The sequence below is a fragment of the Styela clava genome, chromosome 12 (assembly GCF_964204865.1).
Source record: "Styela clava chromosome 12, kaStyClav1.hap1.2, whole genome shotgun sequence".
Classification (NCBI taxonomy): domain Eukaryota; kingdom Metazoa; phylum Chordata; class Ascidiacea; order Stolidobranchia; family Styelidae; genus Styela; species Styela clava.
Window position 1 is genome coordinate 14,545,579 of NC_135261.1, and position 15,067 is coordinate 14,560,645.

Consider the following 15,067-nt stretch of genomic DNA (forward strand, 5'->3'; position numbering starts at 1 on the left):
TCGATTCTTGTTTTTGTTTTATTCTTATTGAGATTTTTATTTCATTCATACTTAGAAGAATGGTAAAATAGAGTTGGTGTGATTTTTAGTCAAGCACTACAATAATATCCCGAGAAAAGTAATGATACCGTTCTGGAATCTGATTGCCAATGTTAATTTTCAAATATAGATTCAAAACAGGAATTGAGTAATTAATATAAGTTCTTCGAACTGATTTTGTCATTACGCGGTGTGACGTCATCGTCGAATGCTATATTGATAGCCATATTTTCCCATTCATGTAACGTGCATGTACAATACGTAATGCATATAACCATAATTCGTGATTGAGCAAATCATGATACCCTATCTACGATCAAGCATTTTGTATGGTAAATTTAACAACAAGAAGTCGGAATAGAACCTATATCTGTACAGGTAATGAATAGATATAGGTGATTTTAATCTGATTCGTGCTATGTATTTATTATAGCGGTTGCTATACTTAGCATATGAGCGTCAAATAAATTTACGTTGCAACCGCATTAAAACATTGCCGCCATATTTCCTAGAATTGGTGATAGCGGTTTATAAATATTCGATCATGATTAAATTTTCTCTCTTGATGTATACCCAGTACAGTTGCAAACAGTTGAATTGATTTGAAACCAAATATTCAAAAAGCAATTAGAGTGTTAAAATACAAACGAATTCTACCTAATGGATTTGAGAAATTGTATATTATAGCTGAAAATATTAAAATTGCGCAAATGATATTTGAGAGGACAAGTGGTCTGAAGACGAACCATTCCCTATTCTTTGGATTTGCGCGACATTTGTATTTTTCATCATTTTTAAACGAAAGTTAGTTGTTGTTACTGTAAATTTATCCCGTAATCCAAGTTTATTACAACAAAAGAAAAAATTTTCATTAATATTGGGTAATTCCAATGAGTTGAAAATGGCATTATAGATTAGACGGACAAATGCCGATGAAGATAGTATAGAGTTATCTGAATTGTTGGGCGTAAAATTTTTGATTGAATATTTAAAACAGTGTTAGTTTGGCTGCTAAAACAAAACGGGAAATATTTACAGTAGCGAGGGAGCGTGGTGGAATTGTACTTTTGAATTGATTTTATTATTCACCGACAAATGTAAATCCATATCTCTTAATTATATGTCAAAAATAATACCGTTTCTGATAGGACTATAATTTCTTAGAACAATGTGCAATTAGCTGATGTTTAATGATATTTGCATAAGGAAGGTTAACTGATGAATTATTTCTAGGCGATCAATAGAAAACCACCATCGACCGAATGCATTATTTAGACGTTGAATTTCAGGCGTCAATTTGAAGCTTAACGAAATCGTATATTCCGAATTAGTTGCTCTCAAAGTATCAATGTCAAGTATTAAATATGTGTTTTGATACACTAGGAGAGGGATTCACCAAGCTAAAGCAATATATTTATGGTTTATTAATATTCCATTGACTTTTGATGATACACTTTGTACCTTTCATATGCATGAATCGACGTATAGTAGCGGAGTCACTCGTTTAACAGCTGACATCTTGCCAGGGTAGGAAATTCTTAGTGAGTCTAAGTCAGTTAAACCTCGACATTTCTAGATTAAAGACAGAATAAGGCAGAGTGTTTTCCAGTATAGCTTCAAAAAGAAATTGATATGTTTTGGTAAATTTAATTTGATGGAACAAATATATTTTTGAAAACTGAGTCAAGAGTTACTCGATTTTGTTCTGGTAAAATCACTAGATATAGGGTTACTACATTACAAATACGTTTAACCTTCTAAACGCTATGCAAACTATTTCGCGGTAGCGCAAGCTGAAAACGAATAGACATTTCTTCTGAATGCCGAACATGAAATGACATCATTTTGTGATGTAACAGTCTGAAGCTTAGGTCAATGGTTGGTCGACAAACTGTAATTCGATGTATTGATATGCCAGCTTTGCACTGGTTCGCCCACTCGCAGTCAAAATGTCGACTTTGTTATTTATTGTATTTTAGCAGATGGAAAACGGCAACCTAATATTTTGCTGATGATGGTAGTTATTAACAGGGAATTATACCTTGTTATTTGTTTATTTAGTTTGATTAGATATTTGATAGATATATGGTTCCTGTAAATTTGTGATTTGAATAATAAAGTGAAATGGATTTAAGGATATTCAGAACATTACTACTGGCAACTCTCAGCTATTTTCATTTTTCATCAGGTAATGTATTCAACGTTTAAATGAGTAATTTTACTTGGGAATGTTTAGATAATATGTGTTTTTGATCGTGCAATAGGAATTTGTATTGTATGTAACAAAATGAACTTAATTCAGACTCGATTTTAGACCAGAACCGGCCAAGCATAAAACAAAAGACCGCACCACAATTGTCCTAATTCGAATTATTTATAGATGAGAATATTATATAAAGTGAAATTTGTTATCTCATCTACAAATGTAGAAATGCCAGTGCTTTTTTCCCCAAAACGACCGATTTTTGACATTATGAATTTATGGATAATTTGCAGGAAAATGACTGAATATGATGTTTTGTGATGAAAATTATTTTTGAGTTAAAACCATTTTCACTTACCATTTCAATTTCAAACCAATCATATCATGACATTGTAAAATGGAGCAGTGCAGCATATATCCACAGGATGTGAGACATCCAATGCTATAAATAATGAAAATGACAAAATAGTATATCCGTTGTATATATTATGTTTTATATCTGTTGTAATCGTCAGTCGTATATTGATTTCTAAAAGTTTAATCTGAAACTGATTGTTTATATTAAATTTTATGGTGTTTTGGGGCAATTTACCCCGATTTGACTATTTGTCCAAAAGTCATTAATTATCATGTTGGTGGATGCTACACGTCATAGTAATGTCTTCAAACCAACAGGAAGTAGGAACGGGGTTTTGGATCGTTAGGACATGAATGATGATGTTGAGTAATAGTCATTATAAATTAACATTTGAAGGGTTGGTAATAAAACGATTCGAACTTTCTTTCTCAAAATTAATAAAAACAAAGTATCAGAAAAATTTTGTGATTTTGTAATATCAATTATTTTCTGTTTCTACATCATCGTTAATCATTTAACAATGTTTAGTCTAACAAATCTTTTGCTACGCCATTAATAAATAATTAGTCTTTCGTGCAGACAACTTGCACTATTAGTAACAACGAATATAATTGCATTGTTGAACTATTCATTTTTTCCGATGTGCCAAATCAGTCAAAAATGTTCTTTTTTGTTGTTTGCAAACTAAAATTACTAAATTGACTAAAGTCGATGTAACTAGATCGTTTTTTTTTTAAATTTCAATTGAACTTTAATTCCAAAATAACTATGATGTCTGTTTTTACAATTGTTTTCGAAAATATTGATGAAATATCATGTCAAGCCTAATCATCCGAACGACCAAAATTACACAGAGGATAGTAACTACATGTAGACCATCGAACCGAACCGAAAAAATTATTTTTTATTCGTTTCTTAATATCTGAATTCTCACAAATCCTTTCACACGTACTTTTTTTGTAGATAATACTTATTGACCCAAATTCTCTGAAACTCCTCGTTTAGCACATACGTAATATTAATATATACGTATGCAGAAGGTAGTTTTTAAAACTTGACTATGACGAATTTTTTTTTGCTTAATAGATATCTCCCATAAAAAAAATATTCCCGATTCATGTTTCATAGGTGGTGGACAATGAGCTATCTATACACTTGTTATGGTTCTTTGCCTGTGCGTAACATTGTAGAATCGTGATATATGCTGTCACGTATATATTTATTACAGTTAGTTTTGTGTGTTGCGTTTATTACGTCTAACTTTATTCACTTTCGTTCGTTTATCAGTCTGGGGGAAATTTTATTTACATCAACAGTTTCTATGAAATAATAAATTTAACATTCATGTTTTGCAGTGGTGGTTTCACACTAGGCATACAGTTTATAATATTTTAGTTTATGCATTTTTGACGTTTCGTTTGCATCTGCTTAAATTGTCTAAAACCTTCCATGTCATGAAGTTAGAAGTTTTCCTGTTTAAAATATTTGGCCAAATTACATTTCATTTTCTGTGTGGCTGTTTTAGTTATAATTGTTTAAACTTTGTATTGCCACTTTCATTATTTTTGTTTTCCGTTTTCATTTCAGTAAATTCTCTCAACTGCATTCAATGTTCGCAATCACATTTTCACGGAGAACCAGGATTAGATGATTGTTATAAACTCGATGACAAAGAAATAATAAATGAAACGAGTTGTCTTGTAACAGATGCAGATTCATACTGCTTCACAAAAATGGAACTTACAGATGGTAATATTAACGATACTTATATGTATTTATATTCATTAAAACTAAGAACCAGTCGGGAACAGTTCCAAAATAATAATCAAAATCAGTGTGATGTAAAATCATTCACCTTTTTAAAGTTATGGTTTACTAGAATCCGTCTTATTATGTTTGGGCGTTGAGAGCAACTTGAGGTTTACTCCCACAATGGCCCGTTCATGGAACTAAAATATATTGTTTACAAGTAAATAATTTCTTAAAAAGATGGCTTAATTAAACATGTTAAAACTGTATTTATTTTTTAATAAATACAGTTTACAAAAAATCACAGAAAAAATATGGTCCGTTGTGGAAATACCTTGATGGAAAAAGTTTATCACGTTATTCATCTCTTATTATAGAATATGACCTGTCACGTTTTTATTTTATTTATAGTACTGCCCTTAAAGTTTATTGTTTAAAGAATATATCATACGGAACGAATAAACCTATTGGCATAAAAAATGCGTGAATTTGAATATATGATAAAGATGATGTTCCTATTTACCTCTAGATGATTTTATATACCAATTAAAAAAGGGGATGGTTATTAATCAAATGACATTACTTCCCATGACTGGGTGTTAATACTTCCTTTTTCTTTTTGTAGGGATTCTCTCGTATTTAGAAAGAGGGTGTACAAATCCGAGAGAAGATCCAGTTGAGGCATCGAATAGTTATCCAGATTCTGTAAAATGTACCACGAGTTATTCGAGATCCAAACGATCTAAGAACATTCAGCAAACGGAATGTTACGTGCCGTGCAAAGGACACATGTGCAATGATATCAAAGTACTTGGTTAGTCCATGTTGAAAGAGAATATTTCTGGATGTCTTTGTTTTTTTTTTAAACAAAAAACTACCGTCACGACAACTGAATTTGTGGCACATTCTTCCTTTTACTCCGCTTTAACTTATTTTAAATATCGTACTCGAATATGCATATTAATTAAATAGGTGTTTTTTAAATGGGATTGGCAACTAAAAACATGCAATTTTATCTCGAAGTATAGGTCGATAAAAACAAAAATAATTCATTAATTCATGTTTACAACCTCAAAATCTCACTTGTGTTTCAAATATTTGGTGTTATCAAGTTTTCTAATCGTTTTTACAAATGAAAACTATTCGCAATTTTATTCTACATCTAGATAACTTGAAATCCTGTCCACGTGCCTGTCCTACAAATTCAGAGTGTAACTATCTGACTGGTAAATGTCAATGTGCTGCAGACGTTGAGGGTTCAGATTGTAACACAAAAGGTAAAAGCACTTCATTTTTTTTCACGGAATGAACAATATATTTTTACAGAAAATACACAATGATATTTATGACTTGCTCGTCTCTGAGTCGATTTTTTACTAAGTATCATTCTAACAATATATTTGTTCTGAAATATAAATCCGATTTAAGTGAAAATTAATTTAAAATAAAGGATCAAAGTCTCATGATTGCTATTGACTCGAATAAACATTTTTATAATATTATCAAAACAAATCGCTGACTGAATCATATATTTCTGTATAAATCGATTAGTAAAGATGCTGAAAGCTACATCGACTTGTAAGCATAAATATTTTTCCAATTACAAACCCTAATTCTACGTTATGTGAAATATCATATTTAAGTTAGGTTTTAAAACACATTAATCTTGTCGTATATTAATTTGTATAAACAATCCCAGTGCTTTACCTATTTTCATCGTTTAATAGACTATAGAGGATTCATACTTATTTCACATTTTGCTATAAAAAAAATTTTGGTTTTTGGAATTTGTAACATTGTCAATTTTTACATTTCGTTTCGTGAAGGTTTTTTTATTCTGCAATTTATTTAAAAAGTATTTTACATACCTTTCTATCTGGCAATTGCAAATGCGTTTTTATACGGTTATACCTTTTGCAATAAGGTGTTATTATGTGAATTGTTTGACAATTTTGTAGTAGAAACATGCAATTTAACACTGTTTTGGAACGAAACGTTTTAAATTACCGGGAAAATTTACAAATTTTAAATTCTTGTGACGTCAGTCATGTTAATACCCTTGATATTTCCCCAAAACACTTGAAAAGCGTGGCCATGTTCGATTGAGTATAATACAACAAACAATTTTACAGCCACTCAGCTTGTCCACGGAGGTCGCGTTTGTGTACAGTGCAATTCTGAATACGATTCGAATTGCGCTAATAAAACTACAGGGGACAGATGTCAAAATGGAGAAACACATTGCTCAACAACACAGACCTGGATTCTTAAACCAGGTGAGTTATCAATAAAAAAATTTAATCTTGAATAACAAATGGTGTATGCAAGAAATAATATCGTTTCGTTTAATTTTGGGTCCCAATTTCACCGAAGAATTATTTTTTAACAGAGACTCACTATTTGCCTGAAATAAAGTATAAATTGTATACCTATCTATTAATCATCATAAAAAATATACGATTCCACAAATGCAAATAATGGACATATTTTTTCATTTTCATGTTTTAGGTGGTTTATAGCCATTTTGAAGGAGAACGTGCCTGTCCTTCTCAATCGTAAAAATTGTTCATTGAACAGATATCGTTCATTTATTTCCATTGTATAAACAATGGTATTCGAATCGTGGAAGATCGTTAAATTCCAAGCAAACTTTTGTTTTAGATGGCTCAGTGGTAAACGATCCGGTCGTAACAAGAAGTTGTACAGGACAATCCATGTCACCTGATCGATGTTATTTGACTCCAACAAATGATATTGGAACAGCTAAATATACGGAATATACATGCGTGTCAACTTGTTCAACAAATCGATGCAACATTGGAATGGGTAATGCCCTCTCTAAAAAACCTTTTATTCGAAATGAATATTTTTTATAACTTATTTTCATCCCCTCACCAAAAAGATTAGACGAAATGAGGCTTTTCTGTAGATTTAGTGGGTAGTAATTACAGTTTTTATTTGCAGCTAATCAGAAATAGACATGTGTCTGTAATATCAAACACATCCAACTTATACACATTTGTAAAGATCCGGAACGTTATATTATAATAGGAAAGATAAAATTTTCTTTTGTGATTATTAGCATTTCAGATGAATCTTCAACCCATTTTGCACACAAATGATGTTTGGATATCATAATTTACGACCCCTCATTTCGGTTTTATGTCAACTGGACATTCAGTAATATTGAAACCAACCAGTGTCATCCGGAGCAAAAAGTGTTAGAATGTTCATTGCTCTACACAACATACTCACTAAATACTTATCGTAGATCATTTTCTTACTAACTGAACTCTTACTTTTTGTTCAATAGCGACAAATTCATTTCAAGGAACTCTTCAAATTATAAAATTGTCTGCAAATACCTACGTTTTGCTATCAATCGTAAATGAACCAAAACAAACCTCGAAGTGTCGTCAAGTAATGGCGACACTGGTAATATATATTGAAAAACTATCATTCAGGCTAAAATTTCAGGTAAATTTGCTGATCATTGTATTTATATATTTCGCAGCTAATGGAGATTTGGATAAAGAATTTATTCCAATGCGATGCGTAGTGTGCGAGGGTGACGAGTTTAGTTGCGGACCCGAACGAAAATTAATGACGGATTGTCCGAAAAATACAACGCATTGTTTGGCGACAGTCACTTATTGGGAAACCAACGTGAAGGACTCGAAATTGGAAGGTAATTTTTCAGCTAAACCTATATGCACACAATTACTTTAGTTACATTCTGATAGTCGGGATTACTTATCACATTCTGATAGTCGGGAACAAAAATTGATGGAAATAAGGAGCACTGAAATGCGATTAATTCAACTTGTCGATAGCTGCAATATAGCAGTTAAATCGGATAAAAGGAACGACTCCAGCTTTTTCAACTTTGACCTTTTTTGCAGGACGAGTAAAACCCGATCCATCTGTTTCCGTAAGGTCAATAAAACGAGAATGTTCAGTCGAACCAGTGGCGACAAAATGTACTGCAAAAAGAATCGGAAGTCTGAATTTAAAAGAAATTACATGTCAGGAATCGTGTGTAGGAGATGGCTGCAACACTGGGTGGCGTAAGTATACATATTGATTCATAGTGCGCAGTTTGTGTAGCAACACTATTTAGATCGAACTGTCGGTATTTACCAGAGCAAAAGACAATAAGACATTTCACACAATACGTCAATGCGCAGATGTGCGTTACCAGTTTAACTCCTATAGGTTTATGGAAGGGCAATAAACCAAATATAGCAATATAAACACTGGCACAAATTTCGACCCATTCAAAAAAAATAAATTAAGTGATCCAAATACACTATAAAAACTTATACATGAGAGAACAAATAATAATTTTCTCTGGTCTTCTTTTTATATGTACTGAATAGATCGATTGAATGACACTGTATGTATTGCTGCTGTACTGTACACTGCTGTACACTGCTGTATTTATTATATGTTACAATTGAGTTTTTCTTTGAGTATGATTCAATTCAAACAAAAATTATTGATATTCCATATCAAAGCGCTCCATTCGATTCTGATCATGATATAGAAGATACTATAACTGAAATCTCAATTACCACATGTATATGTTTGGGCAAGTTCTCACATATTGGTTACTTTTTAGCTTCAAGACCCAAGTGTATTCAGTGTAACAAGAAGGCAGATGCATCCGATGAAGATGAATGTTTACTTTACCCCTCAACGGCAAAGTATTGCCCCGGACCGCATCAGAAATTCTGCTACACATATCTACAAAATTGGACACTTCCAGAAATAGATATCGGTATGACAATCTATAGAATACGACCATAGAATGCAGTGACCCTCCCAAATTTAAACGTACTGCTGTGTATAACAGTATCAAGCGGAGCAAACTTTTTGATATTGCTTTGAACATTTCAGCAAGTTTTTATAAAATTAGCTACTTTAACTTGAAGTGATGGAAAACCTTATTAAGCCGTCGGAAACGCCCTGTTTCACATGAACGAGTCTGATTGAGGGTTTGCTGGTAACATTTAACTCCCACACACGCAGACACGTCAAGTAATTACATGTTAAGTAGGCTATTTTATTCAGAATACATCATATGTGCCAAGAATTATTTTGAGAAATAACTTAATGATTCATAATGTTACAAAACAAGTGTGAGGTGTAGATAAGTGCGCATAATATGCGAGCCCCACACTTGTTAAAACTACAAGATTCAATATTTAAACTATAATTCACGGTTGTCACTAGACCAAATCATCAATTGATTTGGAATAAATTAAATACTATTGAGATGAATTTGCTTCAACGGCATTCAGAAGTTGTTCAAATTTTTCATGGGTGTGGATTTACATGACGTATAGGATATTAGGATAATTTATCTCAAGTAAAATCCAAATTATCACCGGAATGGAATGATATAAATACAAATTAATTTTTTTGTGTTATAAGATTAGTAAGTTTATGTTTACTATATTTGCATTCTCATTGATAGGACAAAGATTTTGTATTCAAGGCATAAAGATTCAGCATGAGTTTCCCATCCCACACAAATTTTCTCATTCACTTCCTGTTATACTGTCATCCCACTTCATTTTCTTTCTTTATGTTTACCATTTGGCATAATAATTTATTGTTTGAACGATTTGGCTTGATAGATAAAATGACCGAAACAACAAAGGCAAAAATGTGTAGGGTATGAGAAAAAAACAAAATTTGCTTGGAAATTGTTGACATTAGATCATACACCGCGCTATAATTAATTCTTCAATTTAAAAGTCTTTCCTTGGTTGTAATCAACCTATCCGTGTAAATCTAATTGGTTATATGCTATATGGCAAGAGTCGTTTCAAATGCAATATTTACCTACGTTTGGTTGGTTAATAGCAAAGGTGAAAAAACAACAATTTCGATGTGAATAATATTTGGCCTTTTTAAAGTTATCTCGCGAATTCGCCATTTGGAATCACATCAGAGCACTATATATCCCAAAAGGGAATTCCTTGGTTAGTTTAATGGAACGACGTTAAAATTATGGTAAAATTCCGAATTCTATTAATATGTTACAGGAATATCAGATCAAAGGTACTCAATAACACGAGGGTGTTCTACTTATGAGGAATCCTTTATCAGAGATGAATATTGTAAGAATATCACTGAATATGGGAGAAACGTTGGCATGGAGTGCGTCAAATATTGTTCCAAGCACGGCTGCAATTATGGTCTAAGAGAGTTTAAATATGCACAAGGTATTTCAAGAATATTTATCGTAACCTAGTAGTGAATGCAAACATGAAGTGAAGGACACTCCACTTGTGGGTATAATGCGCAAACCGCGCTTCCGAAGTATGTGCACCTAGATGGTGCACAACCTAAAACCTAACCTGGTACACATACTATGTTCAGGTTGTGCGCCATCTTGGTGCACATACTTCTGGAGGTCCGCACAAACAAACATACAAACTTAACAGTCGAAATCAGTCGAAAGAAATTTTACTGACTAATACGGTGATACCGGCTATGACGCTCAATTCAAAATTGAGTGACAGATTAATAGAACCAATCGTTTAGGTAAAACGAAATATTCAATTTTATCCCATGCAGTAGAACATTATAACCACATGTGGAAGAATGAAAGTTACATACATGTATGGTTTTGTTACGAAAGTCATTTAGGACGCTCATGTGACTTAAAAGTTTGAACTAAAAGGCTCTATGTTTCATGATAAAGCAAAGAAAATATTTATTTTGCAACATACAAAATTAAACATTGCAACACTACGGGGACTTTTTTGCTATATTCTGAGTTCCTACAAAAATATTGATTCAAAGCCCACCTATTTTACAACGTGAAAAACGATCGGCCATTAAATAAATACTTGATCAAGCATCGATTTAGTAAAATATATGATATAAATTGATATTATTACACGTTCATGCTTGGGAGTATCTTAAATTTGTTTTATTTCATCCCACCCTTTCTCAATTTCCGTTGTTAAAAATTTAATTTTCATTATTTCTGTTCGCTCCAATTTAAAAAAGAAAGTCGTCAATAACGGTATAGATGGCATTAATTTGATCCCTTCTTCATTGTTACAAAAATATCCGCAAAAGAGTTGACAACGTTCTTTTGTGTTGGGGTCCGACGCACAATATGGGTCGCTCCCATTGTCCTTCATCAAAAGATGCCCATTCATTTCAGCGCGAAAGAAAATACCCTGGCACGCCAACGTGCAGTTTTCTCAAAGAACGGTTTCCATAGACGACTCAATATTGATTCTTTCAGATGTCTCGGGTTGCTAAGCAACTCTCCAAGGTATCTTCGTATTTTGGCTGTCATACCTGATTACAGGTCAGGGGTCACATACTTGATATTCTTATGTTGATGTATTTCACCATCGTGCTTGTGTTCTTCATTTTCTACCAATGTCTACAACAATTCAATATGAAATGAACGACTTTCGATTGTACAAAACAGAAGGCTATAAATATATGGTTCCGCTACAAATGAAACCCCTTTCCAAGAATAATAGGGAATATCAAGTCCTCCGTAATCCTCAATACGATTATACAGTTTGTATATAGGTCGTCAAATCTTACAAATTTATTTTACAGGGTATGGCGATCTCACAAAATAGGCATAAGAGCTGTAGACCTATTTTGTAATGCTAACTCACAGTCAGTTTCAAATACAATCAAATACCTTGAATACTAAGACAGCCCTTAACAAACTGTTAAAAAAACCAACCTCATATTATGTTTCAGCTTCATAAGTTGTGTGTTTGTGAATTACAAAAGGCGATTAATGTGTGCACAATAAGACTCAATTAAAAGAGTCAAGTTTAGCATTCAAATTCCTAATAGGAGCAAATTTATTTTGTGATCATAGTGAGATTTTATCAACCAAGAATTTGTTGCAACTTGTATTTCAATTACCCGCTTGATATCTCAGCTAAAGTGCCTTATTCACATGAAAGGACGTGTATGCATGCGGTATAGATAAATATCACGATAAATATTTAAAACTTGTATAAATGTAATATAAAGTAGTATTTATCTGGAATTTTAATTTGTTTTTGGGAGATTAAACTTTCATTATTTCATATCATTCATTATTTCTATTTCTTGCAGGGAATAAAAACAGTGCTACGGCAAGAATATCTTCCAAGTCTACTTCTTTCATGCTGGCGCTCTTCTTCTTTTTACAAACACACTGGTAAAAACGTCACCTTAGCAACTGTAACGTGGCAAAGAAAACAACATGGCGGCCGCGATATTTTTGCAGTGTCTTTACAAATCTTCGTTGAATTGTGTTAAACACGTCCAATTTATATTGTTCGTTCACCACTGTTATTTTAACTTGTTTCAGACACTTAAAATGTATGTGTGAAGGCATATCTGACAGCTGCCAGTACTGAATACATCAGATACTAATGATGCTGTATTTAATCTCAAACTATAATCATATATACTTTACGAAGGGCAATCATGGGCCACAACATACAATCCCAAATGTAATATTTCTAAATAAAGTTTTCTCCTTGATGTCTCACTACATATTATTATTATCTTATATCATTTATTGTTAGTTTATTCTACTATTGTTCTATCAATCATTTTGATACACTAATGAGTATATAAGCAATTTAAACTTAAAACTGTTGATATTTTATTCAATTCGAAATCAGATAATGTTTTTTTTTAATTTATTTATTTTTTGATTATTTTGTCTCAATAAATTGAGTGATTAATTTACTTGCAAACCATTTTTTTAATAAATTGCGACTGTTTAATTTATTCAATATTTTATGGAAGTAAGATGAGGATATGTCAATTATATCGCTGTTTAGGAAGACGAATTCTAATTAAACCGTCAGAAATTTCAGTCTTCAAAATTTAGTAAAATAGAATACATACAATCCACACGGAACATCCTAAATTTTGCTAAATACCTAGAAATTCGAGATATATTACTTTTATTTTTGTTGTTTTTAACAATTATGCACTAATAGCAAAACTTAAAATTTTTTTAGAATGTCAGTGTCATTTTGTCCAACCAATATCTGAGTAAATCTTTATATTATACAAAAGCACTTGCTACATTACGGACACGCAATATCAATATAGTTACTTGATGACATTCATAATATTAATCATATGGTATTTGAATATGAAATGAATATACTCTAAATAGCGTAAGGCACTATGATTAAAATCACCAAACGACAAGCAATACGCTAGAAAGCTTAATTTTTAGGCAAGCATAATTATGACGCTATTAGGCCTCTAAAAACCAAGATTTGCTGAAGGCTAACTTTTTTTTATATTTGAAACGATGGCAAAGCCACCTTTGGTGAAAGCCTTTGCGATGATAAGATTGTGTATAAAATGGATCACATTTCTCATCGTTGAAGTATGCGAACAACTTCTAAACATTTCGATCTGCGTAATTAGTTACAGGCAATGTGACAATGAGTAAAATTGTAATACTCCAAATCGGAAAAAAAAACAGAAAATAAAAAATATAAATAGAAAAAAAAAGGAAGATTCGTTTTGTTGGTATGCCGAGGTATTAGCAGGGTTGGCCTAATTCAGCTTTTCATGTGGGTGGATTTACGCTCCATTGAGCTCGTCAAGAATGCTATTTTTCCTATTGCGTGAGTCTAACTGTATGGCGGAAATAATCCCGCATGGCTTTCTTTGGACTTAAAGAGACAATAACCACGTATTGACCGCTTGAATGGTATACTATAACAAGCTTTCATGTGACGACGTGAGCATTTCAGGAAATTGTGGCGACACTTCGGTCCGTTCCAGAATGTTTACTTTTTACAAACTGAAAAGAAACATGTATGATAACATATTACCCGAGCATGAACTATAAATAAATACCGTTGTTTGGATGATTTTTTATCTTGTTTCATAGTAGATAAAGCATCGGTTATAGCTAGGTCGAGTAGATATTTGCGACGAAGTGTACGTGAAATACACTGCGTTCAACACATCAAGAATTGGTTGATAAATGGGATTTCGATAAAGTATTGCAGATTAAATTGCTCAATATTTCTAGAAGGAAGGTATAATGTGGCGACGCCTAGTAACCTGATGATGATCGTAGCATAATTTTTTTTGAAAAAAAGTCACACAATTAACATTTATTCATAATCGTCGGGATATAATTCCAAGACCCATGGGGTAAATAAAGCAAAATATTTAACTATAAATGATGTCATATATAGTATATACATTATCAATAAAAATGAGTGTATTCCCGTTTTGCATTGTTTAATATAGATTAACTCGACGATTGGGTATCTCATACTTTGACTCGTATTTCAAAAATATCCATGCAAATATAGTAAGATAATATAAGTAATATATTTATCATTATGAAATGTTAGCGTTTTATTTGTAATTGCGTTGCACATGAAAGATATCATTTATTACCGCGTTTCTGAACTGGGATGCAGAGGCTGTATCCGTTTCATAATATCATGCTCCGAATGAAATTGTAAGTCATAACCACCCACATGGGCTCTCATTGCGTCCTTCTCCTAAGATAGTTGGAGGTGAGGCCACAGAGTAAGAGCTTAAATTTTCGATGAGCGTTCATATGAACGATTTTTGTTGTTGATGTCAAACGCGACAAACAAAATTAGACAAAATTCTAAAAAAAAAATATGAGGTACTGCGCATTTACTATTTATGGTGTGGTTTACTATTTATGGCTAGAA

General features: G+C 32.3%; 1 protein-coding gene across 1 annotated transcript; it reads left to right on the forward strand.

The window, feature by feature from the left end:
• Window positions 1-2,100: 2,100 nt before the first annotated feature.
• On the forward strand, window positions 2,101-13,465 carry LOC120329939 (uncharacterized). Its single transcript, XM_039396740.2, has 11 exons — window positions 2,101-2,227; window positions 4,188-4,349; window positions 4,975-5,163; window positions 5,516-5,626; window positions 6,482-6,625; window positions 7,011-7,175; window positions 7,864-8,037; window positions 8,252-8,416; window positions 8,971-9,129; window positions 10,403-10,582; window positions 12,465-13,465. The coding sequence occupies exons 1-11, from the start codon at window positions 2,164-2,166 to the stop codon at window positions 12,551-12,553; spliced, it is 1,602 nt and encodes a 533-aa protein (XP_039252674.2). The 5' UTR covers window positions 2,101-2,163; the 3' UTR covers window positions 12,554-13,465.
• Window positions 13,466-15,067: the final 1,602 nt, after the last annotated feature.